This window comes from Sturnira hondurensis, unplaced genomic scaffold (assembly GCF_014824575.4).
Source record: "Sturnira hondurensis isolate 20B ecotype Veracruz unplaced genomic scaffold, ASM1482457v3 Scaffold0018805, whole genome shotgun sequence".
NCBI classification, from domain to species: Eukaryota; Metazoa; Chordata; class Mammalia; order Chiroptera; family Phyllostomidae; genus Sturnira; species Sturnira hondurensis.
In genome coordinates, this window is record NW_028091436.1 from 2257984 (window position 1) to 2282723 (window position 24740).

General features: G+C 62.3%; 1 protein-coding gene across 4 annotated transcripts in view; it reads left to right on the forward strand.

The window, feature by feature from the left end:
* The window catches only part of PPP1R12B (protein phosphatase 1 regulatory subunit 12B), a 74120-nt gene that overhangs the window by 19558 nt on the left and 29822 nt on the right, over window positions 1-24740 (forward strand). The window contains exons 3-15 of one of the 4 annotated variants that reach the window (XM_037070560.1): window positions 740-858; window positions 1663-1822; window positions 2880-3024; window positions 4349-4423; window positions 4729-4808; window positions 5390-5526; window positions 6678-6787; window positions 8500-8721; window positions 9373-9455; window positions 10414-10524; window positions 16120-16299; window positions 23022-23112; window positions 23643-23906. In XM_037070560.1, coding sequence (XP_036926455.1) covers window positions 740-858; window positions 1663-1822; window positions 2880-3024; window positions 4349-4423; window positions 4729-4808; window positions 5390-5526; window positions 6678-6787; window positions 8500-8721; window positions 9373-9455; window positions 10414-10524; window positions 16120-16299; window positions 23022-23112; window positions 23643-23906 — 1777 coding nt within the window. Of the gene's footprint in view, window positions 1-739; window positions 859-1662; window positions 1823-2879; window positions 3025-4348; window positions 4424-4728; window positions 4809-5389; window positions 5527-6677; window positions 6788-8499; window positions 8722-9372; window positions 9456-10413; window positions 10525-14658; window positions 14807-15940; window positions 16300-23021; window positions 23113-23642; window positions 23907-24740 lie in introns of those variants that run through there. The other 3 variants (XM_037070557.1, XM_037070556.1, XM_037070558.1) reach the window with 3 other exon arrangements.

The window sequence follows — 24740 nt, forward strand, 5'->3', positions numbered from 1 at the left end:
CTGCCGATCCGCGTCAGAGGCCCTGGTGGGCGCCGCTGCGCCCGTCTGACACTGAGGAAGCGCGTGCAGTCTCTCGTCTCATCTCTGCCTGTTCTTTCTCCCCCGTCAACTCTTTGGGTCCAGGGGTGTTGTCTTGTCTTTTTAAAGTTTCCGCCCTGGCTGGTGTGGTTCAGTGGATTGAGCTCCAGCCTGTGAACCAAAGGGTCACTGGTTCGATTCCCAGTCGGGGCACGTGCCTGGGTTGCAGGCCAGGTCCCCAGTAGGGGGTGCGCAAGAGGCAACCACACACTGATGTTTCTCTCCTTCTCTTCCTGCCTTCCCCTCTTTCTAAAAATAAATAAATAAAATCTTTAAAAATAGGAAACAAAATCTACAGTGTCTAGAACACGGCCCCTTGAGCTTGTGGGGCCAGTGCGTGTTTACTGACTTGGGGACAGGCTGAAGTCTGACTGCAGCAGTTTTTTCTGCTTTAAAGACTTCTGAGCACTTGGTGGAGCTCCCAGCACTATTGGGGTTCTCACTGGCCCCAAAGTAGCCAGGTCTTGTGAAAAGGGGAAGTAGACATGAAGTTGGAAGACCGGGCCTCTGACCTCTGCTGCTTGCTGCCCTGTGACTTTAATTCCCCAGTGCACGGGAGCCTCGTTTCGTAGCCCGGCCTTGCTCTGCGTTGAGTCTCAGGTCCCTTCGTGCAAATGTGTGGGAGTGACTGACGGTGTTGGCTCTCGTCACGTCTGCGCAGGTACTTCCTTAACCGTGGAGCCAGTGTGGGCATTGTCAACAGCGAAGGTGAGGTGCCTTCCGACCTTGCGGAAGAGCCTGCCATGAAGGACCTTCTTCTGGAGCAAGTGAAGAAGCAAGGTAACCCTTAGCCCCGGGAGGGGCCCTGAAGTGGCAGCACGGGGAGCCCCCGACGGCCGCCCCCCACAGACAGCAGGGAAGCCTGCCAGGAGGGACAGGAGACTCTGGGGACGTCGGCTGTTGTGACGTCTGGTCTCCTGTCCGCCGCCTCACCCATGGATGCGCTCACCCGAGGGTGTGGCTACAGTGGCTTTTCCTGGTGGGCTGGTGGGAGGGGGCAGCTCTGGCCACATCCCCGTGTTTGCCAATTATCCAAACCTGGAGAGACTTCATCCCTGGCCCTTACAGAAATGTGCCAACCTCTGTGCCAGGGCAAGGAACGCCGGCTTCTCCTGCCTTCCCTTGTGTGACCTTGTGCCCAGTGGGGCCGCAGAGTTGCTGCCCACTTCCCCAGGCAGACCCGGGCTCTCGGAGTCCTGGTGCCAGCGGGGACATGCTCCGTGGCCCTTCCGTGTTCCCTCGTCTGTTCCCTGGGGGCGTGGTGCCCATTCGCACCTCCGAGGGGCAAATGCTGTGGCATGGAAGGGGACTGTGAGATGGACAGCTCTGAACAAAGACCATCATGTAAAAATAACAGCCCCTGGGCCCCTTGTTCTCAGAACGGAGAGCTGCTTCGGGTCGGCCCCTAACGGACCTGCCACTGCATAGTGTTCCTGGCACGCCGCCGACGGGGCCCGAGGAGTGTCTGTAGATGCCACGGCTCTGTGGACGAGGGCGGGTGGCTCCCGGCCCTGCAACTGCGTGCCTTTCCCGCCCGAGGTGGGAGGGGCCGTGGTGACGCCTCGGCTGCTGTGGCTCCTGCAGGGGTCGACCTGGAGCAGGCCCGGAAGGTGGAGGAGCAGCAGATGCTGCAGGACGCCAGGCAGTGGCTCAACCGCGGGAGGATCCAGGACACCAGGCAGGCTCGCTCGGGGGCCACCGCACTGCACGTGGCCGCCGCCAAGGGCTACGCTGAGGTCCTCAGGTGTGCCAGCCGCACCGGCCAGCGGGGGGTGGGGGTGGGCGTGGGGCGAGCCGGGCCTTTGGAGCGGGGGTACGGTTTTCCACCACGTGTCTTTGGCTGCTTCCCCTGGACCACGCGGCCTTCCCTCCCGTTTGCCAGTGCCCCCCGGGCAGCTCTCAGCCCGCCGTCCCTCTAGGTCCTCGCTGGTGAGTCTAACGGCAGACTAACCACGAAGGGGACCTTATGGGGCCTCCCGCAGCCCCGGATTCAGTGTTAATGTCCCCGTGGCCTCCCCGCTGTGATGGGCTCTTCAGGAGAGATCGCGGTCATTGGTTCCCTGGGCTCGTTGGTCAGCAGTGCGGACCTGGAGTGGGCATGTCTGGCCGGAGTTGGCTGGCTACACGGATAGGCGGGTTCGGGTTCTGCTGTCCCCTGTTGCGTGTCCTCGAGTCCATGGGGTTACACACAGCTCTCGGCTCTGCCAGGCTGCCGAGCATCGGGCCCCACCAAGCAGGCTCCTGGCTGTATGGCAGTCACGCTCGCTCCCTCCTGGGACGTGTCTGTCTACGGGCCCACAGTGCAGGCCGACCCCCTCTGGCTCCTCGGGAGCAGGACCCTCCCTCCTCCGGGCGCAGGGGCTCAGAGCTGTGCTCTGCGAGAGCCCTGCCTACTCTGAGGCAGGGCTGGAGGGCCGGGGTCTGCTGGAAGCATGGGGCGCCCCGGAGAGGCCCACAGAAAGCCGGTCCAGGAAGCGGCCTTAGCTGAGTTCCCGCCTGAGGCGGCGCGTGCTCCCGCGCTAGGAGCAGGCACAGCGTCTTGGGTGCCGTCTGCGGCCAGCTGAGTCGGGCTCGGCTCCCGCACAGGTGCATACCCCGCACAGCACCTTTGCAGGCCCCTGCTGTGCCTGGGGGGTCCCGCACCACTTTCGGGGGTCAGACTGGCCCCCTGTGTGGTAACAGAACCCTGAGTGGGCCTTAGGGGCAGGGGGACCTCTACGCCGTGGCTTTGTTAGGGGACAGGGTCTCCAGCAGGAAATGGACACAGAGGGTGTGAAGGCCCTGGTGGGCTCTCCCCCCAGACTGCTGGTCCAGGCCGGCTACGACCTGGACGTGCGGGACCACGACGGCTGGACGCCCCTGCACGCCGCTGCGCACTGGGGGGTGAAGGAGGCGTGTTCTATCCTGGCAGAGGCCCTCTGCAACATGGATGCCAGGAACAAGCTGGTGAGTGCACCCGGCCCCCACAAGGGCCACGAGCCTGGGCTGGGGATCTCGCCCCAGAGACTCCCTGTCCAGGCCCTCAGGGGCGCGGCCCTGCAGCTGCGGTCTGCTCCCCATGCCACCTGCTCGCCACACGGGTTGGCTGTGTGAGGGAGGCGTCCCCGACCCGCCTCCAGCCCCACTGACGCTGAAGCCTCTAAACAAGAAACAAGTAGGGTGCAGTGGCGTCTGCCCCTGGCCAGGGGCCTGAGGCTCAGTCTGTGGTGAGGCATGGAAGGTTTCATTTTACTTTTTTTTTAAAGATTTTATTTTGGGGGAGGGTAGGGAGAAAGGGAGGGAGAAAAACACCAATGTGTGGTTGCGCTCCCTACTGGGGGCCTGGCCCACAACCCAGGCCTGTGCCCTGACTGGGGATTGAACCAGGGACTCTTTGGTTTGCAGGCCGGCAATCAGCCCACTGAGCCACACCAGCCAGGGCTCATGTTACTTTTTTTATTATTTTTTTTAACCAGTACCTGAGGACTTGCTTATTGATTTTAGGGGAGATAAGGGAAGGAGGGAGACAGAGAGAAAGGGAGAGAAACATCGACCAGCTGCCTCTCGTATGCACCACAACCCAGGATGGAACCTGCAGCCTGGACATGTGCCCTGATCAGGAAACAAACCCACGACCTTTCAGTTTACGGGACGATGCTCCAACCTACTGAGAAACCCAGCCAGGGCTTGGCTTTATTTTTAATTCAAAGACTTGTAATAACTGAGCTCCTTTCACATTCAGTCGTTTTAAAACGTTGAAATACAAGGATCCTTGAGCTTGTTTGGTATCATGTTACTGTACTCACTTCCTTAAGTCCGTGGAATCTCTAGGAATTTCCTGGGGGTCCAGAGACACAACCCTTGGGTCAGTGGTGTTTCGCCTCCTTCTCGCCTCTGCTGAGCCGGGTCCTTGCCTGTGCAGGGACTCCCTAGCAGAGCCGGGTTCGAGGTGTGACGTTGTGCACACATGTCCTGGGCCCCCTAAAGCCCCCGAGGCCCCTGTCCTATCTGCCATAATGATGAGGGCCATTGAGCTACAGGTCAGGGGAGGTGGCACGTGGTTATCGGCCACAGGCCACAGGCATTCGAACAACATGGCCGCTTTCTCAGTGCTGCTTCATGAAATGCCAGACCCCCCGCTGGGACGCACTGCCTCTCGGAGATAGAGGACGGCTTCCTCGTAGCGTAGAGCCGTGCCCTGGGGAAGTGGCTGGAGTCAAGGTGCAGAGTGAATGCCCACAACTGCTCTGATGGAGGCACATGGCCACGGTGCCCCCTCTCCCTCCGCCAGGGCCAGACCCCGTTCGATGTGGCCGACGAGGGCCTTGTGGAGCACCTGGAAATGCTGCAGAAGAGGCAGAGTGTGGTGAGTCTGCTGGGCCGAGAAGCTGTCCTGCCTTCTCGACCCGCCCAGGCCACCCTGCCGTTTGGGGAGGGCCGCTGTTCCCTCAGGGCCGTCAGTGGCCAGTGAGAAGGAAAGTCCCAGGAGCCATGGTTGGTAAAGTTCACTCATTAGAAGGTTAAAAACAACAGAAGACCAGTTACCCAGGGGCTCTGGAAAGGAACCTGAGTGCTTGCCCTGCCTTCGGTGTTGGCCTCCTGCTCCTCAAAAGGGCAGGCCCTTTCGAGTTCCCGTGTCTGCTGATCCATCCCACCCATCTCACTTCCCAGCTTCGGAGTGAAAAAGAGACCCGGAATAAGCTCATCGAATCAGACCTGAGCAGCAGAGTGCTGAGTGGACTCTTCAGGAAGTAAGACATTTGGGGTGCATGCATGCAACCCACTTTGCATGAGGATTTATGAGACTAAAAACTTTCCTTTTAGTCAAATGATCTTCAAATTGTAGGAGCCTTTGAGGGCAGGGAGGGACGCTAATGTGTGGGGGGACTCGGGGGGCGGGGGGTGTTTGGAGTTTAAGGACAAATTGACCTTGCGCAGTGCTTCCTGTTCCCTGGTTTTAGGGGCCTGAGTCCCAGCTGCCTCCCCAGTGGGACATTCCAGGAGCTCAGGGCCCACCACTCCTGAGCCAGCTGGGTCCTGGTGGGTCACAGCAGACACAGATGTTGTTGAGTGATTTCTGTTTACCTGCCAAGTCAGCACTGAGGTTCCTGACCCTCCCTGTTCTGTGCTGAACAGACGAGAGCTGCTTCAGTCACACTCTGCAGCCCAGCGGTGCGCCTTAGCCTGCGGAGGCAGACTTGGGGGCACGGGGGGACGAGAAGGACTCGAAAATGCAGGCCCGTAGCCTTGTCCCCCTGACACCTGACTGTCAGTGCACCGAAGGGACGGCTGTCCTTTCTCCATGACGCTCAGGCTGCTCTCTTCAACTTAGCAAAGAGAAGATGCTTAATGAGGAGGAGACGCCCAAGTCCCATGAAACAGAGGAAGAAAACAAGGAATCCAGCAGCTCCAGCTCCGAGGAGGAGGGTGAAGATGAAGCCTCGGAGTCCGAGGCTGAGAAGGAGGCAGGTAATTCGGGCCCTCCCTCCCCACGGGCCCTGTGTTCAGGTGCAGGGTGCGCCCCCCTGTCAGAGAGCTGAGGCCAAGGAGGCCGCCGGGGCTCAGGGCGTCGAGCTCTGTGTTCAGAGGCGAGTCGGCAGACTGCTGGCAAGAGCTCGGTGGTGAAAGCCCTGAGCCAAGCTGGAGCTGCTGTCCTGCAGCCGCAGGGCAAGGCACCCAAAGGAGCCCTGCGAGAGGTGCCCGCTCCGACCTCAGACACTCGGCTGGGCCTGCAGTGGCCACCAGCTGGGAGACCGGGTTGGGGGCAGGTGGGGGGCTGGGCATAAGTTCACGGTGGCGTCTCTGTTTCCTGAACTTGGCCGTGGCGGGATTCACAATGAAGGCATCGTGAGCTGCCTTCTGCTCTTTGGGCCCTGCTCCTCGGAGGTCTGGGTTCACTGCCCAGTTTCCCCCACAAAGGGACAGCACTGCCTTTCCTCATGCCTCTGTTTGTGGACTCAAGACTGTCACCCCAGGAAGTGGGGGCCAGTGGCTCTAGTGAGGATGTCAGCACTGCCGAGCTGCAGCGTTAGGGCAGCGACCGCTCACTGAGGCCTGAGTTTCTGTTGAGCTGGTTCAGCTCACCCTGATAGTGCTGGTGCCTCTCCAAACCCCTACACATCCGTCTGGTTCTGTGTTCACGGTGCGTGGAGTGCGTGCGGCGCCACGAGGTGTGCTCCTGCCCACCGTCCCTCGTCCCCCCGCCCCGACCCCCTTGGATCATGCCACAGCCCTGTTCCGGGCCCGGGGACCACCTTCCCCACTCCACCTGCCTGCAGTGTAGGTGGTCAGTGCCCCCCACTTTGCCCCCAGCGGGCCTTCTCAGCACTGCCCATCGTAAGCCACCTGCTGTGGCCACAGGGGAGTGTCACCAAATACCCCCTGAAGAACTTGGACTTGACATATAATGTGGAGGACATTGTCAGTTACATGTGGGGGGTTGCAGTTGAAACCACCGGGACAGCCACAGCACTGAGTCTCTCTCCCGGCAGCTGGCGGTCAAGTGCACGTGCCCCCATCTGCCTGGGGAGTGGGCAGACCTCTGAGTCAGCAGGAGGGTGTGTGCACACGCAGGCAGATGTCTCACCGTGCGCTTGTGCTTCCTGTGTCTCAAATGGCAGACCGAAGGCCGGAGGCTGTGCCCGACCACTCCGGCTCGGACAGCAAGGGTCCGGTGGAGGAGCCCGTCCCAGCGCCAGCCCAGGACACCTCTGCCTCCTCGTTCCGGAAGGTGCGTGTTTGGGAAGTAGTTGGGATGTTGTGTTCCCCCACTGCAGTGGCACGCAGTTAGAAAGGCCTCAAGGTCACATTCTTGCAAAACAGTGAAGATACATTCTTTCCTGTCTGAGTCTGCTCAGGCCGTGCGCGCGCACACCACAGACAGGCGCCTTTCGACAGTGGGGGTTAGTTCCCTGCTCTGGAGGCCGGGGGTCCAAGCTCAGCGGGCCAGCGGGTGCCGTTCCTGCTGAGGACCCCTTTCTGGGTCAAGGGTGACCACCTCATCTCCAGATGTGGTCACGTCGGGGTTAGGGCTTCCGCGCGGGGGTCTGGGGGTGCGAGGGACACGCGTCCTGCCTCCGGAACAGTGCCCTCAAAAGCCATAAAACCGTCACCAAACGACTTCGCCTGCAGTGTGCTTAGCTAACACAGGATGTGTCTAGTAGCCTGGGACCAAAAAGAAGCCCACGGCGCGTGTTCCCCACGTCTGAGGGAGGCCCCCGCGAACGAAGCTCAGGTGGGGCTGGGAGCCCTCGGCGCCCAGCATCCGCTCAGGGGCTGCTCTCCCTTTTTGCTTCTCACTGAAATCTCACTTTCTTGAGTCGGTCTCTCCCTTACCGGGAATCGAGAGCCCAGGCAGAGGGAGCCCGGGGAGGGGACAGCAGCACCACCTGGGCGGGGCGAGCGAGGGTGACCCTGCCCATGAGTGACCCTGCCCGCTGAGTGCGCCTGGCTTTGGGCTGGAGAAGGGTCCGAGTTCTCCGGAGTGCAGCCGCCGGAAGCTCTGGGCCTGGCTAGGTGCTGCCTTCCCGGAACCTATGGGTTGGAAAGGTGGGCGCCTAGGCCTCTGCGTGGCTGTGACGGAGCCACCTGCCCCGTCCCTCAGGGAGCCTCAGCCTCTCTGCTGCTCAGGGTGTCACCAGACGGCCTTTTAATAAGAAACACCGCCTTCAAAGAGCACAAGGCCCACCCACACTTACTCTGCTTCGCCGCGATGGCGCCGCGAAGGGCATCTGCCCTCGGTCCGGCCTCTGGAGCCGGCGGGGTCCACGCCCATGGCCAGTGAAGAGAGGAGATGAGTGGGATGTGAGATGCAGGCCTCTGCATCTCTGCCACTGTGCCACCTGGAAGGTGGCCTGGGACCGGACCAGGACCAGGCAGAGACGGCAGCTGCCGCCTGCAGACCCCAGGGGCCCCAGACGGCCTGTGTGCCGACACTGGCGTTTCCCGTGGTTCCTGGCGAAGTGACGTGACAAAGGGCAGGGTGCGCCTTCCCTGTGCTCACTTGGCGGGGGTGACGTGTTTTCCTGGGAAACGATGCTCAGGTAGCGGTGTTCCTGACGTGCGGCTGGGGCTAGGGTGCAGGGCCCCTCGGATCTCCATGCGTGACCAGATCGGGCCTCGGGCCCCTCTCAGCGCCTCGCACACCCGTGAGCATGGGCTCCGGGGCTCCCCACGCCGTGTGAAGGGGCATGGACTCCCTCTCCCCGTCCTCCAGATGGGCATGTGGATTCCCGGACAAGGGTCCTGTTCTCAGTGACACCGCCAGCCGAGGGAGGTGTGACGAGGACTCGGGTCTCATGTGCCCGAGCTCGGCACCCGCTGCTCGGGGATGAGGGGCTGCTCTCCCAGGGCACCTGGTCGGGGCCGCTGTGTGAGAGTCCGAGGCTGGTGGGCAAGGCGGCCGAGAGCCCGCGTGGCCGTGCCAGCTGCACAGAGCCAGAGCGGCTGCGAGGAGGCCCCAACCCTGCCTGTTTGCTCGCTTCCACCCCCCCCCCCCCCCCCCCCCCCCCGNCCTCCTGGCGCCTGGGCCTCAGAAAGACTGGCAGCCACAACGCGCTGAGTGCAGCAGCCGACGCCCAGGAAGCCGCGAGGGACCGGGGCCCCGCCCTCTGCCGCTCAGCGTCCAGCCCTCGCGTCTCAGCCCTCCAGGACAACAGGGACAGGGTACGGGGTCGGGGATGGGGGGCCGGTCGACACCAGCGCAGGTACCACCTGGACCTCATTGGACCCTGGGAGACAGGCGTGCGGAGGGTGCGGGCAGGGCGCTTCCTGCTGTCGTTCACTCAGCGACCGGAGAAAACCCTCTTTGCCTGCCCGTGCTCATCCCTCTCCGCCCTCCTTACTGAGGGCGGAAGATGCGCCAGGAGCGTGAGCACCTGGGCGCGGCCCACAGGGGCCCCGAAGCAGCACCAGCAGTCTGTGCTAGTGCTGTTCGTGGCTGGGCCCCTCAGCCAGGCCTTCCACGTGGCCGACATGCAGGCAGAGCCACACGGAGAAAGAGGGTCAGTGTCCCGCTGGCTCATTCGGGCCCGGGGCCAGCGACAGCGCTAGCAAGCTGCAGGCGCGCCCGTCCGTTCCCAGGGGTCCCTTGGGCTGGGGAGGGGCAGGCGGCCGGCTCTCTCAGGAGGGCCTGTTCCCTGCGTGGCAGTGCTTCGCCGTGGCAACTGGCGTGAGCCCGTGAGAGCCAGCCCTTCACAGCCCATGCCCATGTGATCGGGACTGAGGCTGGAAGTGAGGGTCTGTGGGCCCGTGTTCTGCTCTGTGGCCTGCATGCGTGGCCGCTGTGCCCAGGCCTCACCCGTCTTGGTCTCACAGGACAGAGAGGGCAGGGGCTACTTCAGCTCGCTGGCACCCCGGAGGCTCAGCAGCCCTCGTGATGCTGAGGAGAAGGAGAACAGGTAACCGAGCGCGGCTGCTGCCACAGGCCGCCCGACCCCGTGGGCCTGTTCGGGGCAGCTGCTGGCAGCAGGGGCTCCAGCCCCCCAGGTCTCTCCCGCCCAGCACAGGCCTCCCCCAGAGTAATCGGCCACTGACAGGGCTGCGGGTAATTGGCCCGAGCGGCTCCTGTCAGTACATACAGCTCCTCCTCCTCCTCCTGGGTTTGAATGAGGGCATCCCTGAGCCGCGTAGCAGAACCCGACCTGGCCCCCGGCTCTGGGGCACAGTCCTCCCAGGTAGCTGCAGGCCCCTGTCTGAAAGGCGGGCTCTCGGCGCCCCCGCCCAGACCTGCGGAACTGCAGCCTTTACTNGCGGGTAATTGGCCCGAGCGGCTCCTGTCAGTACATACAGCTCCTCCTCCTGGGTTTGAATGAGGGCATCCCTGAGCCGCGTAGCAGAACCCGACCTGGCCCCCGGCTCTGGGGCACAGTCCTCCCAGGTAGCTGCAGGCCCCTGTCTGAAAGGCGGGCTCTCGGCGCCCCCGCCCAGACCTGCGGAACTGCAGCCTTTACTGCAGCAGCCCCATGGTGACCGGGGGCCATGCGGGTCCCGGGAGGACTGTTCTGGAGCCGCCATCTCTGTCCCCCTTCCCTTTGGCCTCTTCCTACTCCCCACCACTAACCCCTCCCCTGCTGAGGGGTGCTGCGGAGCTTCCGGGGGAGGGGGGAGGCAGGAGTGCCCTCCCCCAGGAAGGCTCGGAGCCCGGCACATAGGGCCTGGTGCCCTTGGCCCTGAATCGGCTCTGAGGTTGGCTTGCCCTCTGCACGGGAACGGGCTCCAGGCCCAGAGCACAGAGCCCGTCTGCCCCTCAGCCACACGCAGCCCACCTCCCTGGCTCCCCTAAGGCTGGCGTGTGCCGTGGGTGCCAGCCCAGGGTAGAGGCCAGTGTCTGGCGTGGTTTTCTTTCCCTCCTCATAGAGAGTCGGCTGCTAACTTGGTGAGGAGCGGCTCATACACCCGGCAACCGCGCAGGAACGAGGCGCCGCAGACAGTCCCCCCTTCCACCTACGTGTCAACCTACCTGAAAAGGTACCAGCTCCCTGGGCCGGAGCGAGTGCCCACTCTGGCCGTGGGTGTGGGGTCGTGACTACACGCTCTTTCTAGCCAACGAGCAGCACAGAATGAGTCAGGAAGGGAAGCACTTTTAGATTTCGTGGGAGTGACAGTTGACTAATTTGAAATTAAAATTAATGAATTTTCTTCACTGCTTTGAAGGAAGCTAATCCCAAACTTGCACCATGGACAGGCAGGAACTCACACCCGCCCTCTTGGTCCTGTTAAGCCGCCCAGTGGACCTGCCCCCAGGGACGCTGCACGGGCCCGTGGCCTGAGATGACTCCCCGTGCTCTCAGGCTGTGCTTGGAGGGGGGCCCTGCAGGTGGGGAGGGTGGGGAGGGGCAGCTTTGTGTTGCACTGAAGCAGTTTCACACAGAGCCTGTTAATCGAGGGACTTGAGTTGTTTCTTTTATGACTTTAATGGCCCCCAGATCCATCGAGATGAGAAACTCGCAAGCTCGGTGCAGAGAAGGTACATGGGCCTCCCTTCCTCTCCTCACCTGTGTCCTCTTCTGCAGTTTCCTTCTCTGCCTCGAGCCGGCCCCAGCACAGTGCCTTTGCCAGGCTGCCCAGCTCGCAACCTGCCTCCTTGGTCCCTTACAGTGGCCTCACCACTCACTCTGACCCCTCACTCCCCCACTCCCCCTCGGCTGCCCCTCGGTGCCATGACCCTCAGCAGGAGGCGCCTCGGACCTTAGACTGTGCTTGGGATCCAAGCTCGTCTCCACCCGATGGGAGAGTCTGGCCTACCGGTTCACGTCGGAGCCCTGAGCTCTCAGAGGGGCGGCTGTGGCTGCCGGGCAGGACCCCCGTCTGGGGGGGCCACGTAAGGAGGGCTCCAGTGGGGAGAGACACGCTCAGCGCACCCGTCTTCCTCAGGCTCCGTGCTCCTTGGTGTCCAGGCTCCGTGCTCCTCTGGCTTCTTGAGACCGGCGACCCTTGGTCCCCAAGGCTGAGGCATTGGTCTGCACTGCCCATGGCTGAGCCCAGAGAAAATGGTGAAAAGCCTTTTCTGGGAAAATGGTGTTGCTGGTCCAGCCAGAGAGGCAGTGACCATGAGACGCTGCGGCAGGTGGCTCCTTTGTGGGGGCAGTCGAACTCTGGCTGAGGGAGCAGCACGGGGTTCGGTCCCTGCCGCTGGGCTCGACTCCGGGAGACGGAGGGGGCAGGGCCGCCTCGGGGGTGGGACGCAGGCTCGTGATGTGGGGGCTTTTTGAGCAAAGATGGAGATCATGCTTCCTACGAGGGGTTTCCGCAGCTCTTCTCCTGCCCCCTGAAGCCTTTTTTGGTTTTGCAGCATCTTAGGACCTTTTCAAAAGCAAAGGCTCTCGTGCTGTCGCTGGCTACAGAGCAGGTGTGAGCAGACACTGGCCACCTGGCTGTGCGAGCCTCGCACACTCTCCAGGTTCTGGTCGGCCCCGGTCTCCGGGCGAGAGTCCTAGTGTACGGCCGGAGAAGGTGCATCTTTTCCAGAGAAGGGTCATAGCTCTTTTGGTTACCCCCTCGAGTGTCTCATTCCTGTCGTGGTCAGGAACAGTTTTTTAGAACTTTTAACCCCGACGATGGCTTGCTGCAGGTGGGACAGCTCTCACCTGCGTTCGGTGGGAGCAGAAAGCTGTCCTGTCCTGTGTCACCCACACATAGGGCTTTCTAGCCTCAGCACTGGAAGTCCACCCCAGGGAACCCCCACCCCAGGGAACCCCACCTCAGGCCCCTCCTCCGCAGGGCTCCTCCACTCTTGTCCACGCTGTCCCTTTGAGTCTCGGCCTCCCAGAGCCGCTCTGCAGCAGGCGGACCCGGGGGCGGGCGCATGGCCGCACTCAGGCTGGTTGGGAGCGGGTTCTCCTGTCGTGCTTCCTGTTCCTCCCTCTCCTGGCCTCGCCCACCACGTGCTCTCTCTGGTCGCCTCCAGACTGTCTTCCTCCCGCCTCCCTCCTCGGGGAGCGGGAGACACCTGCTTGCTGCCAGCAGCCGGCTCCACCGGCCTCTCCTCTTCCACTGCCGTGCCCTCTCTGTCCTGCGTCCTTCCTGGGGCCGTGGGGGGCGGCCGCCTGTCCTGAGGAGCGCTGTGTGTGTGTTTTCCAGCGCTTCCTTGGTCGCCGTAGTGGCCCCACGCGTCCCTTCGTTTCAGCCAGCCACCAGCCGTCTCCTGCCGCCTCACCTGTTCCCGCGGCCCCTCCGCCTGTCGGGCAGCCGGCGCGGCCTGCTCTTCCTGCCCTGCCCGGCAGTGCTGACGCTGCGCACCCGTGCCACACGGCAGGTGAGGCCTCTCGGAGCCACGTCGGCCACAGTTGTCACCGCCGACGCCCCTGGATACGCGAGACGTGAGCTGGAGCGGCTTTGTCACTGCGGAAGCGGCGAGTCCCTGCTGCAGGCCCATCGTGTGGCGAGGCTGCTGTTGCTGTGACGGCAGCCGCCAGCAGCCACCACCTGTCAGACAGTCATCACCGTGTGCTCAGGGGTTGGCACTGAGGACTGACTGCTTCCGTCCCTCCATCGGCGCAGGGTCGTGGCTGCAGTCAGGGGGTACACTGCTGCAGTAGACGCCATGCAGAGCCACCCGTGTTGGGGAGGCGGCTCACAAACCAAACGAGAAGGAAGGCTCACTCTTGTGCCAGGAGACCTGCAGCCTCCTGGAAGCTCCCAGCCACTGAGTGTTTGTGCTGGACACGGCGCAGGAAGGAAGGGATGTGTGCTGGTCCGAACCCCTTGCCAGGGGCGCGTCTTCCTGGGGGGCGGACAGTGTCCTTAGGAATGCACGGAGGGTGCCGCCGTGGTTTTGCTGGGGCTCAGGGCTCTGTGTGTGGCAGACACCTTTTTCCTTGTGGGCGTGGGCACAAGGACTCCTTTCAGGGTCTCGTTTCTGACACAGAAAACGAGAATGTTAACAACGGTGCTGCCGTGAGAGCGGTACCACACTGATGGTGGCACTTGAGGGGCGTTCTCAGTTTTCAGCTTCTTTCCCCAAAATCAGTGGTGGCCATTCATTTGGCCAGAAGGGGCAGGCGAACGACGGCCCATTCACAATAGCACATGTGACAACGCAGGAAGGTGTAGGGTTGTCACAGCGACACACCTACCCGGGCAGGTAGATCCCCATCAAGGGGGAAACCGACGCTTGGGAGGCCCCTGGGCTGACCGTTCAGACCCAGGCCTGGGGGGAAGCAACCACTGCTTCTGCTGGGTGCTGAGTGTTGGGTCAGGCCCCGTCCAGAAACCACACAGACATCCACTTTGGTCACGCGGAGCAGCAAGTCCAAGTAGTGATGGCCTGCATGTGACAAAGGTGTTTGTTTTCTTTTCTTTTCTCAAGAAAGCCCAGAAATAAGCAGGGCTGGCCCTACAGCTCCAGAGTCACCAAAGGATCCAGGCTCCTTCTTTTCACATCGTAGTGCTTAGGTTGTTTCCATTGGTTGCCTCGTGGTCCAAAATAGCTGCCAGAGCACCAGCTGTCATGGCTGCCTTCCTAGACAGGAAGGAGGAAGAAAGGGGAATGTGCAAAGAAGGATGCCTTTGAGAATGTTCCCCAAAGCACTAGTTTCTGTTTCTGTGTCACTGGCTACCTCTGTCAGCCAGGGAGACCTTGGAAAATGTGGATTTTTAACCAAGTACCTTGCTGCTCTCAGTAATATAATGGTTCTGTTACTAAGGAAGAACAAAATGGAATATAGGTTAGGTATCCGGCTGCCACAGGCACACACATCAGTTAGTGTCTCACAGGGAGCCGTCCTGTGTGTGACACGCCACCCTCATGCCATTGGTGAGGACACAGAGACGCCAGGGTCACCCAGCAGGTGGGGCTGAGGCAGGAGCTGGGCCTGGGCTGTGCATTTCTCAGCTCATGCCTGCTGCTCCTGTTGCTTCTACACGTCTGTGCTCGGGGCCGCAGACTGAGCGCCATGCGCACGCTGCTCTGCTGAGTCAGCACAGGACCTGCCCCGTGAGCGCACCACCCTCGTTGCACTCATTCGTGTGTGCGCACTTGGTTGCCCTCACTCGAGGACACCTTTCCCCGTTGCTTTTACTGAGGAGGGAGGAGGGAGAGACACTGGTCAGTGAGTGTTTCTCACTTGTCAGCTTAGCAGGTGTCTCTGGGCCATCTTGGAGGCACCCAACCAGCCACCACGCCCGCAGCTTTTGGGTCCACAGGTTGATGCTCCAGCTGACTGAGCCGCACTGGCCGGGGCCCGTTGTCCCCCTTCACAGGTGATGGTCAGAGCGGTTAGGTCAGCTGAGAGGCAGCCCCAAGTCATCCCACAGCCTCTGACACCCCCCCACCCCCCGCTCTGGAGTTTCTCCACACACTCACTGTGAGGGTGCACAGTCGCACTGCAGGTCCCGCACACTCTCCGTGAGGGTGCACAGTCGCACTGCAGGTCCCGCACACTCTCCGTGAGGGTGCACAGTTGCACTGCAGGTCCCACACACTCTCCGTGAGGGTGCACAGTCGCACTGCAGGTCCCGCACACTCTCCGTGAGGGTGCACAGTCCCCTGTGCTAATTTTATTAGTGCTTCCTGTGCACATGTTGGAGTCTGCAGAATCGTTTGCTTCGGTTTTTTGATTAGAAGAAGGACACAAAGTTTCGCCTTCTGTCCTCTTGATCCCGCTTCCGAGCTGCTGTTTCTGTGTCTGCACCTGTCTCTGCATCAGGTGACATGTTTGGACTTCCAGAGTCTGCAGGTCAGCTCATTCTGATGTGGTTGTCGGAAAGTGGGCTTGTGGGGTGTCCTCCATCGCGGTGCAGAGCGGGAAACACCCAGCTTTGTGGTGTCCTGATGGCCATTGCTGGTCCTGTCTCGGTGAGAGTGGTGTTGGACCTGTCACCCGAGCAGTGCGCTGCGGCGTGGGCCGGGAGAGCCAGGGGACAGGGTGGGGCGCAGAGCCTGTGGTCGACCGCTCTGCACTGAGAACAGAGTCCCCTGTCGTGCCAGTAGCTGTGAGCACCCACAGGCCATGCTGCTGGAGGGCCCGTGGCGGAGGCCACACGGGCAGCCGCGAGCGTCAGGGACACAGATAGCTGGGTGTCTGGCTAAGTGGAGCGCACCGCGGCTGGGCAGGGGGTGGGGCCGACCACCCGGGCTCTCGGAGCTTAGCGGGTGTCTCTGCACAGTCCGAGGGTCAAGTCTCCATCCAGGCTGAGCACGGCCACAGCCCCACTGTCGAGGACGTGGGCAGGTGGAGGAGACACAGCCGAAACCGCAGGCTTGTCCTCGGGTGTGAGTGTGTGTGACCCGGCCGGGGGCCACTCGGGAGTGTGGACGCCTTCTGGCCTGTGTCATTGCCTTCTGGCCTGTGTCATTGCCTTGCCTGATACCTTAGCTAGATTTTTAAAATTTTAATCTCAAGTAGAACATTTTATGAAATGTCACTCCTCAGGCTGAGTATGTGAGATGGAACATGTACTCACTCTGTTCTGAGGTTTCGGAGCCCAGAACTCAAAGAGCTGACCGACAACCACAGTCTGGGTGGGCAGAGTCTGGCTCAGCCCGTCTCCAATGCCCCGTCTCTGTGCTTTGTGGGGCACGGGCCTGAACACCCCCTCTGTGCCTGTCCTCTCTGCTTTCAGGACCCCCAGCAAGCCCCCGGCTGACGCCCCCGCAGAGAAGACAGACTCTGTCTCATCAAACACCCCACTGCGTGTGGTCACCAACCACCCCCTGCCCAGCCCTGCCAACGGGGTCTCAGCGGCCACTCTGCTGTCCGGGCCTGGCTTGGACTCCTCCGCAGGAGCCAGGGATCGGCAGAGGTGGGTCGTGCGGCGGTTTCGTCCAGGGTCCTGTGAGGTGGGGGCACCAGGCAGGTGGGAAGCCTCCCCCATCTCAAATACGGCTCTGAGAGCAGACCCTCATCACACACTTCGGGGTTTGGGTTCTGCCTTGGGGAGGTCACGATCATTTCTGATTCCTGAATAGGGATGCCTGTTCTGTCGTGGAGACAGGCTGTCTTGTCTCTGTGTGTCTGAGGGGGTCATGGTCAGGCGTGTCCCCTGCCTCGTGGTGGAGACCCAGACATGGAGAAGCACCATGATGACTGGCAGCAGAGAAAGGCGGTAATGAAATAGAGGGCTCAGAGGGACGGAGCGGGGTGTGACGTTTTCGTTCACGTGGGAAGAACCCCAGGAGAGAAAGTGGAGACTCGACATCGGCACGGTAGCAGGACAGTGACTCTGTGGGACACGTTGGACTTTGTGGTGTCTACTCCAGAGAGAGATGGACACGGGAGAGATTCCAGGTGGAAGCCGGAGGAGGTCTTTGGCGTGGGGTTCAGAGACCCGGGGAGACGATGCAGGGGAAGGGGCCGCCTCTCGCCCTGGACCGAGTGTGGTGCCCAGAGGGCGCTGCCCGGAGCGTCAGACCCACCGAAGACCAGGGGCGGTGCCCCCTTTCACCAGATGGGAGAAGGAGGCGAACTCTTACGAAGGCGGAGATCAGAGTTTGACTTCACCTGGTCTGAATACCTAGAGGAAGACTTTGTTTTGTGGGTGTGTGTTTACGCTTAGTAGGTCAGAGAATCTTACCTACAAGATACAATAAGCCAAGGGTTTTACGTGTTTATGGCACAGAAAAACCTAACTCAGGAGAAGAAATGAGAGAAGATGTTGAGTTGAGAAAGCAGTGTTTTCCCTCCCTCCCTCCCTTCTTTAAATTTCTTTACATGAGAAGTGAAGGAACTCGCTCCTGGGCCAACACGCTGTAGAGCTGGCCCCTGTGATCCTCCGGGGACTGCCGTGGGCGAGGCCCACCGAGTCCCGCCGTGCAGGGCTCTGCCTACACCGGCCCCGACGTGGCTGCCGTGCCCTCTTCGAACTGAAAGCTGTCCTTCATCAGCCGAGCGAACCCTTCTGAGATGAGCGAGTAAAAGGGGTTGAGTCCGTCCCTCAGATCACGGTCCTGGAAGAACAGGCAGCGTGGCCCCGTCACATGGGCCGATCTCTAGGGAGGCCTCAAGGCCGGGTTGTTTCTCCTGGGACTTCGCGGCCTGCGGCTCACGGGGTGTCCCTGCCGTCGATGTGGCTTGTGTCCCGCACCTGTTCACTGAGCACCCGGGGCCCCAGCCGCAGCCGGGACGCACTTCGGCCCGAGGAGCAGCCCGCAGTGAGGGCAGGGTGGGATCAAGGCGTGACTGGGTTTATCCGTGACCGTGGTCTCTCTCGCAGACATGGGGACCAGGGCTGCATGGGGCACCCGGAAGTCCTGGAGCTGTGGGGAGCGGACTGGGCACTCTGCTCCCTGGGCATGTTGGCTGCGGAGTGAGTTGACCAGATGAACGTCCTTTGCGCGGTTGCACAATTAAAGCCATTTAGTTTCTCCCTCTCGACAAACGCGCTGAAAGGAAAAGCCATGTTCTGAAAACAGCTAAATTTTCCTTCTAAAAGAGCCTGCTGGGTGCAGAGTCTCCTCCTGAGGCCGCTGCTCTCCTGATGGGACCCCACAACAGTGGGGGGAGGAGCAGGGAAGCGTTCCCAGGTCTCCTGGAAGCCATCAGTGACCATCAGGACCAGTGGGGCCCCAAAACCGGCCAAGCCCGGCCCGTGGACCCCCATCTCCAAGTCCTGCAGGCGCCAGGAGCATGTGGGCTGTGGGCCCCACGGGGCTGCCTTACTTCTCCAAGACGCGCGTTCTGAGAGGGGCCTGGTGGGTGTGCTCGCCTCGTGGCCAAACACCGGTCTGCACCTCACGCCCCGCTCTTTACTGGGGAGGCTACCTACAGCTGTGGGGTTGAATGGTCACAGCAGGGTGTGAAAGAACGCTGGGAGACACCCAGTGATAAACCAGGAAGTGTGCGTGGCTTGGAAAACCCTCGCCTCAGGGACGGCGGTCCTGTGACGTGAGTCAGGCTGTGAGGGTGGCCATCAGCACTGAGGCGCGCACATGGAGTCCAGGTCCAGGGTGTGCAGGGTTGTAGGTAACTTACGGTTTTGCTTCCTGAGCTGGGGGTGGGGCTTCTAAAAAAAGCCACCTGTCCTAAGAAGGGCATGGTCTTGGGTTTGCAAAGTTCCCTTTTCATCCTGCAAAGCTTGAGTGCCCACAAAGGCATCCTCGTCACACCAGGGGAGGGACAGGAGGATGCGGGCCCGAGAGCATGGCAGAATGGGCTGCCTGCCACAGCGTGGTTGGGGGGGGTGTACCCTGCCCCTCTTCTCCCTCCTCGTGGAGCCCGTGCAGCCCCTTCTTTGAGATGGGGGCGCAGGGCTGGGTTTGGCAGCCCAGTGTGAGGGTCCCCAGCTTTAGGCACCAAGGCCCACGGGCTTGGCCGACTGTGAGGGGCAGCGGTCAGCAGAGAGCTGGCAGGGAGACGGGGCCTCCTGCAGGTGGCACACAGTGGGGGTTGGGCTGGGTTTCCGAAGCTCTGAGTTTTCCTTAGCAGCCAAGTGGAAACAGCCTCGGGGCTAATATTAGCCTCTGTCCGCTCCTCCCGCTCTGCCCTCTGCTGCTGGTTCCGCTGGCCCAGCCCCTGCCCTTCATTTTATGGCTTCCTTTTTCAGGAGCCCTTCCTTTCCTCTACGGAAGTGGCTACAGCGGCTTTTCAGGACAAGAAACCAAAAACGGTTTCTCTTTTCCCGAACAGCCGGAGTTCAGCTCTGCCTTGCTGGGTCAGGATACGGTCAGTCCTGGCTGAGTCCCTGGGGGTCCCCATGAGCCACAGGGTTATTCCTGCTCGGTGACGCTGTCCATGGATTAACTTGGCCTCCTCCTCGGAAGGCTGGAAATTTAGACCGAGCAGTCAGGCTCTGAGTCATGGTTTCTAACAGTCGTCTGACTCTTCTGTGGGCGGGCTCAAGACAGGCAGCTGTTGGTCTGTGAAGGGCTCTGGGAAAGAGGGTCCTCCGGTCTGGCAGATCTGGGTGGCACGAGCGTCTCCTGTGGCACTTGCCCCCGTCTCCCTGCGACCTGCAGACCGAGCAGGGAGGGGCTGTGCTGGGCTCCCAGCCTGCAGCCCCAGTGGCTCAAGGGGCCAGCGCAGATGGTGCGTGGGGGCCCCCCGCCGGTCGGCCAGGTCGGGTCTCCTGTGGTGCAGCCCGGCCACTCACCCACACAATCCTGGCACCGACTCTCGGGGCACGTCCTCCACACACTGACATCTCCAGTCACCGAGTTGCCCCCACCCTCTGTGCACCTGCGCGACTGCAGCCACACTGCCACCAGCTCGATGGGACGAATGTGCTTCCCTGAGTCTGGAAGGTCACCACCACCACACTAGGCTGTGGCAGGAGGTGACAAGCCCATGGGGCCAGGCTGCAGTGTGGTGTGGGTTCCGCAGTGACATCCCGTGGAGCTGGTGGCAGTGCTCTGCGGGCCCGTCAGGGCGGGGAGGCGGAGAGTGCACCCCATCGGCAGCTGTGTGACGAGTGCATGCCTGTGTGTGTACTGGGAAACCACCTGCTGGCTCCCCTGCACGGCCTGCAAGACCGCCGGTGACAGGCCAGAGGAAGCGTGGCCCCAGCCAGTCGCCCCGGAGGGAGAGACCTCTGCAGCGGGGCTTCAGGTCCTGAGTGCAAGCCCGTCGTCTTTCCCGGCCTTTCTCTCGTTGGTGCGGCTGTTGTGACACAAACTCGGTTTCCCGGAGCCTCTGTCGCACGAGTCCTCGGCACAGCAGGTCACACTCGGGAGTGGGGACAGTCCCCATGCCTGCCCCTCAGCATCCTCACCGCCTTCATCTCCTCCTGGCCAGGGCTTCTTCTCCCGAGCATCGAGGGGCCTTGTGCCCTCGTTCGCCCCTCTGTTCTGCGGGCTAGTCTTCCCGACTGGAACTGGACAGCTGCCCATAGTGGCCCCCCAAGTGGGCTCTGGTGTTCCCTGGGGGAGCACAGCCAGGGCGGCCGCCTGGTCGCTGGACCCCGGGCCTCTGGGCAAGCTGCTGCGCACGTGCTCCCAGCCTGACCTCTGGTGGGGTGACCTGCTGTGGCAGTGGCCCCCCTGCCCTCCTTGGGGCTGTGGACACCGGAGGCCCAGGACATTGGGTCTTTGCGCTCCAGGGCTGGGGGGACTGAAAAGGCTGCCAGGGCCTGGCTGTGCGGCAGGTGGGTGTGCGTGTGGACTGCCACAGAGGGGCCGGTGAACAGGGCTCACTGGGGAATGTGTGGTGCCCACTGTGGCTGCGAGCGGTCGCTGCTCCGGCTGCGTGTCAGGTGGCCTCTGGGTGGAAGCGCTGAGTCTGCACGTGTGGCTTCCTGGCTGGCTTTGGGGGTGCAGAGGACAAGTGTCCAGGTGAAATGCACAACTGCGGAGTTGGGCGGGACTGTCCCAGAGCCTGTGTGAGGGTGGAGTTGACCTCGTCCTCGCTGCTCCCAGCCTGGCGCACCCAGCTGGTGGCCCAATCACGGGCACCCATGCCCCTTGCGTGCAGAGCCCGCTTCCCAGGTGGCCCGGACCCCAGTGCCAGCCACCCCAGACGCTCGCCCTCTGCGGGTTGGATCTCGGAATGCATGGCCAGTTAACCAGCACGGCAGCAGCGACTTTCTGAGGTGCTTTCTATTGGGGTTCCTTCCGTCGCAGAGCCTGGCAGGTGGCAGGCCATGGTGATGTCTTGTGTGTGGTGCCTGCGGCGCCCAGCAGGTGGCAGCACAGGGATGTCCACAGGGCAGCCACACTCCAGGGGAGGGCTCCTGGGCAGGGCACAGGTGTCCCTGGCTTGGAGGCCCTGCGGGCTGGCCTAGAGCTCTCCTTCCCACGGGAGCCGTAGTTCAAGGCGTAAAGCACCCAGGCTGCAAGGCAGGTGATGCGCCTCTTCGGTCAGGTGCGCAGTAGGCCTCTCAGGCAGGCCCTTTGCTGCCTCAGCCGCAGCTGCCGCTTCTGTGCTCGGTGGTGTATCCAGAGCTGGGGGTGACAGGCAGCAGGGCACCCAGGGCAGAGGCCTCCGTGTGGAGGCCGTCAGACGCCCCCCTGGGCATGCGAGGGGCAGGCGTGTGAGGACAAATGTGGGGCTTCTCTGAGACGTGTGGGAGGCCGGAGCGGGTGAGGGGATTGATGTGGTGGACACTTGTCCTAGGCCAGAACCCCTGGGGGCATGTTACCCTGGTGGCTTTGTGGAAGTTGCCCCTGTTCCTGCCCGTGGTGTGTCTTCCTGACCCATCCCCATCACCACTGCTGACATGAGCCCCTCGGCCACAGAGGCAGGGTCCATGGCCCACCAGGACGGAGCACCGAGAGAGTCTCCTGAGAACAGACTTCGTGCATTGTACCCATGCAGGAGGGCGCCCCCCGCCCCGCGGGACAAGGGGAGTCAGTGGGCAGTGGTGACCCCAGCATCGAGTGCACTGGTGTATGGGGAGCCTGCTGAGCCCGGAGGGCCACCTCTTCCCTTGGCAGGACGGAGGCTGCCGACGCTCCAGCTCCTGGGGGGCCGGTGCTGAGGCTTCGTCCTCCCCTGCAGCCATGCACCTCTCCTGCCGTCTGCCCTCACACACCTTTGGCCACCTGGCCGCTCTGCAGGCCGGGGCAGGGAGGTCCGTCTCCTCGGAGCTGGCGTCGTCGAGGGGTCGGAGGGTTCCTTTAGGTCCTGTGTACGAGTTTGATGGTACCATCTGCCTGTCTCTCTCCAACTTACTTCACTCAGCCCCTGCCCTGTGGGGCCACACGTGCTGATGCAGACGGCAGGGTTTCCCTCCTCTCGCCGCTGAGTGTTCCGGCGTGTAAGCACGCCCCACGTTCTTCACCCGCTCCCCGTCGGCGGGCACTCAGGTGGCCCCCACATCTTGGCCGCTGTGTGTGATGCCGCCGGGAACGTGGGGTGCAGTGGCTCCTGCAGCGTGGAGGACACGCCCAGACGCGGGGTGGCTGGGTCCTGTCATAGTTCTGTCCTGGCCGTTTGCAGGGATCGCACGCTGCTCTCCACGGGGGCTGCGCCAGTGCCCAGCCCCACCCACGGTGCACAAGGGCCGCCGTTCTCCCACGTCCTCACCAGCACTTGTCGCTTCTTGTCTTTCGAGAGCCGCCCTCCGGCAGGGGTGAGGCAGCAGCTCGCTGTGGTCCTGACTTGTGTTTCCCCTAGTGGTGGTGATGCGCGGCACCTTCCCACCTGGTGGGCACTGTGCGTCCTCTTCCATCAGGTCACCAAAATGGAAAGTATAGGCCTAAATGATTAAAGAAGTTGAATTCTTATTCCAAACCTTCCCGTAGAGAGCATCATAAACTCAAATGGCTCATTGGTGAACTTTCCATTGTTTACGGAGGAAGAAACTGCAGTCTTACACAAATTCTCACCCGCCAAAAACAGACAGGGAGGAAGCTCTTGTTGACACCCGTGGCCTTACTGCCCAGACCCGGCTGGGGGCCACAAGGCGTCACTGCGGGCCGGTGTCTCACATGAACACCGGAGAACCGGAGCTAAAGGCATTGATTTGTGTAAAAAGAGACCAAGCCGAGCTGATCCAAGAACTCAGTGCCACCCTGTGGTCTGGCTCCCACCTTCTCGGCGGGTGGGAGTCGCAAGGGCGTGGGTGGAGGCCTCACGTCTCCCGCCCCACAGGTCCTACCTGACGCCCGTCCGAGACGAGGAGGCAGAGTCTCTGCGGAAAGCGCGCTCCAGGCAAGCTCGGCAGACCCGCAGGTCCACGCAGGTGAGGGCAGCCTCCTTTTGTGCCCTGTTGTCCTTCCCTGCCCCGGGACAGCCCCCAGCCTCACTCCTTGGGGGCTGGTGAGGTGGGGCACTGTCACTTGGCTGTGAGGAGGAGCCAGGCTCTGACCTTCGCCAGTGCTGTGAGCAGGGGGTGCACCTGAGGGGGCGCTGAGTGACAGGAGGGAGCCAGGCCTGACCCCACATATAGGCGGATCCTGGGAAACTGGCCGCAAAGGGGCCTGTGGGGGCGGGGCTCCAGGGGGTGGGGGCTGCTCACAGGGTGGGGCTCCTTTTGGAGCTCGAGCGTTCTGACTCGGGTTGGGGTGATGGAATACGCCCAGAACCACTGGATCGAACACTGGAGGAGGGGTATGCCACACGGATCACATTTAGTAATAAACTGGGGGGAGCTGGGGACGGGGGGAGGCGTCTGACGGGCGGCCCGGTTTCAACCGCTCCCCTGGACTTGGATGTGTTAGGTCTCGGGGGATTGGGCCCAGCCGGAGCCCCCTGACCTGCAGTGTCTTCCAGGGGGTGACGCTCACAGACCTGCAGGAGGCCGAGAGGACCTTCAGCCGGTCACGGGCCGATTGGCAGGCCCAGGAGCAGCCTGGCCAGAAGCCCATGGGCACCGAGGGGCCGGAGGGCCAAGCTGAGAGGCCTGAGCGGACCACGGCTGACACAGAGGATGCCGCCACGGAGGGTGCTGCCACGGAGGGTGCTGCCACGGAGGGTGCTGCCACGGAGGGTGCTGGGGAGGGCTGCCAGCCCTCAGGCCAGGGTCTGCAGGGAGAGGTGAGCTGCGTCCACCCAAGCTGCACCCGGCCAGGTGGGGCGATCCTCCCCTGGCCCTCCACATGCGTGTCCGCCACTCAGCTGGCAGGTGTTAACGGGGGGGGGGGGGTAGGAAAGGGTCACCCTGGCTCCTGGCCTTGGCCGGTGCTCCCCAGGTGCGCTGAGCTGTGACGTCAGCGATGCGGTAGTTTCAGGTGTGCAGCGTGGGGTTCCATGCACATCCACACGGGGATGTGATCGCCACAGCGAGTCTGGTCACCGGAGTCCGACCCGACACAGTCGCTCTGCTGAAGAACAGGTGTCCTGACTAAGGGAGGGGTCACAGTCCAGTGCAGTGCAGGCGGAAACATGCACCTTCGTTGTGCACCCGGCACTGTCTGCGCTGCTGCAGACCTGCTGACATGACACACTTGGCGGCAGCCCTCCGAGGCACCCGTGACCACGGGGAGGCCAAGTCAGACGGGACATGCCTGCACGTCTCGCACAGAGACATGTTAAGCAAGGGTCTGGCTGCAGGCGCCGGGCGCCGGGCACTAGGCCCCACAGCTCGCCTTGTCCATGTGCTGGCAAACCGCAGAGCTTCTGAAGCAGCCTCAGCCCCGAGCGCACATGGGTGCCACTGTGTGGTGGACAGTAGTGGGCTGTGTGGTCGGGGAGGGCTCAGGTTTCGTGGGCACCGTCTGGCCGTTGTGCTTGCACACCCGTCATCTCTCTCTGCTGTCACCAGTCCCCTTCCTTTGCTCCCAGAAGTGTCCGGCCACGTGGGTGGTCTCGCAGTGTCGGTGCGGTTGTGGGGGAAGCAGCCTCCTGCACAGACGGGGACGGCCCGGCTGC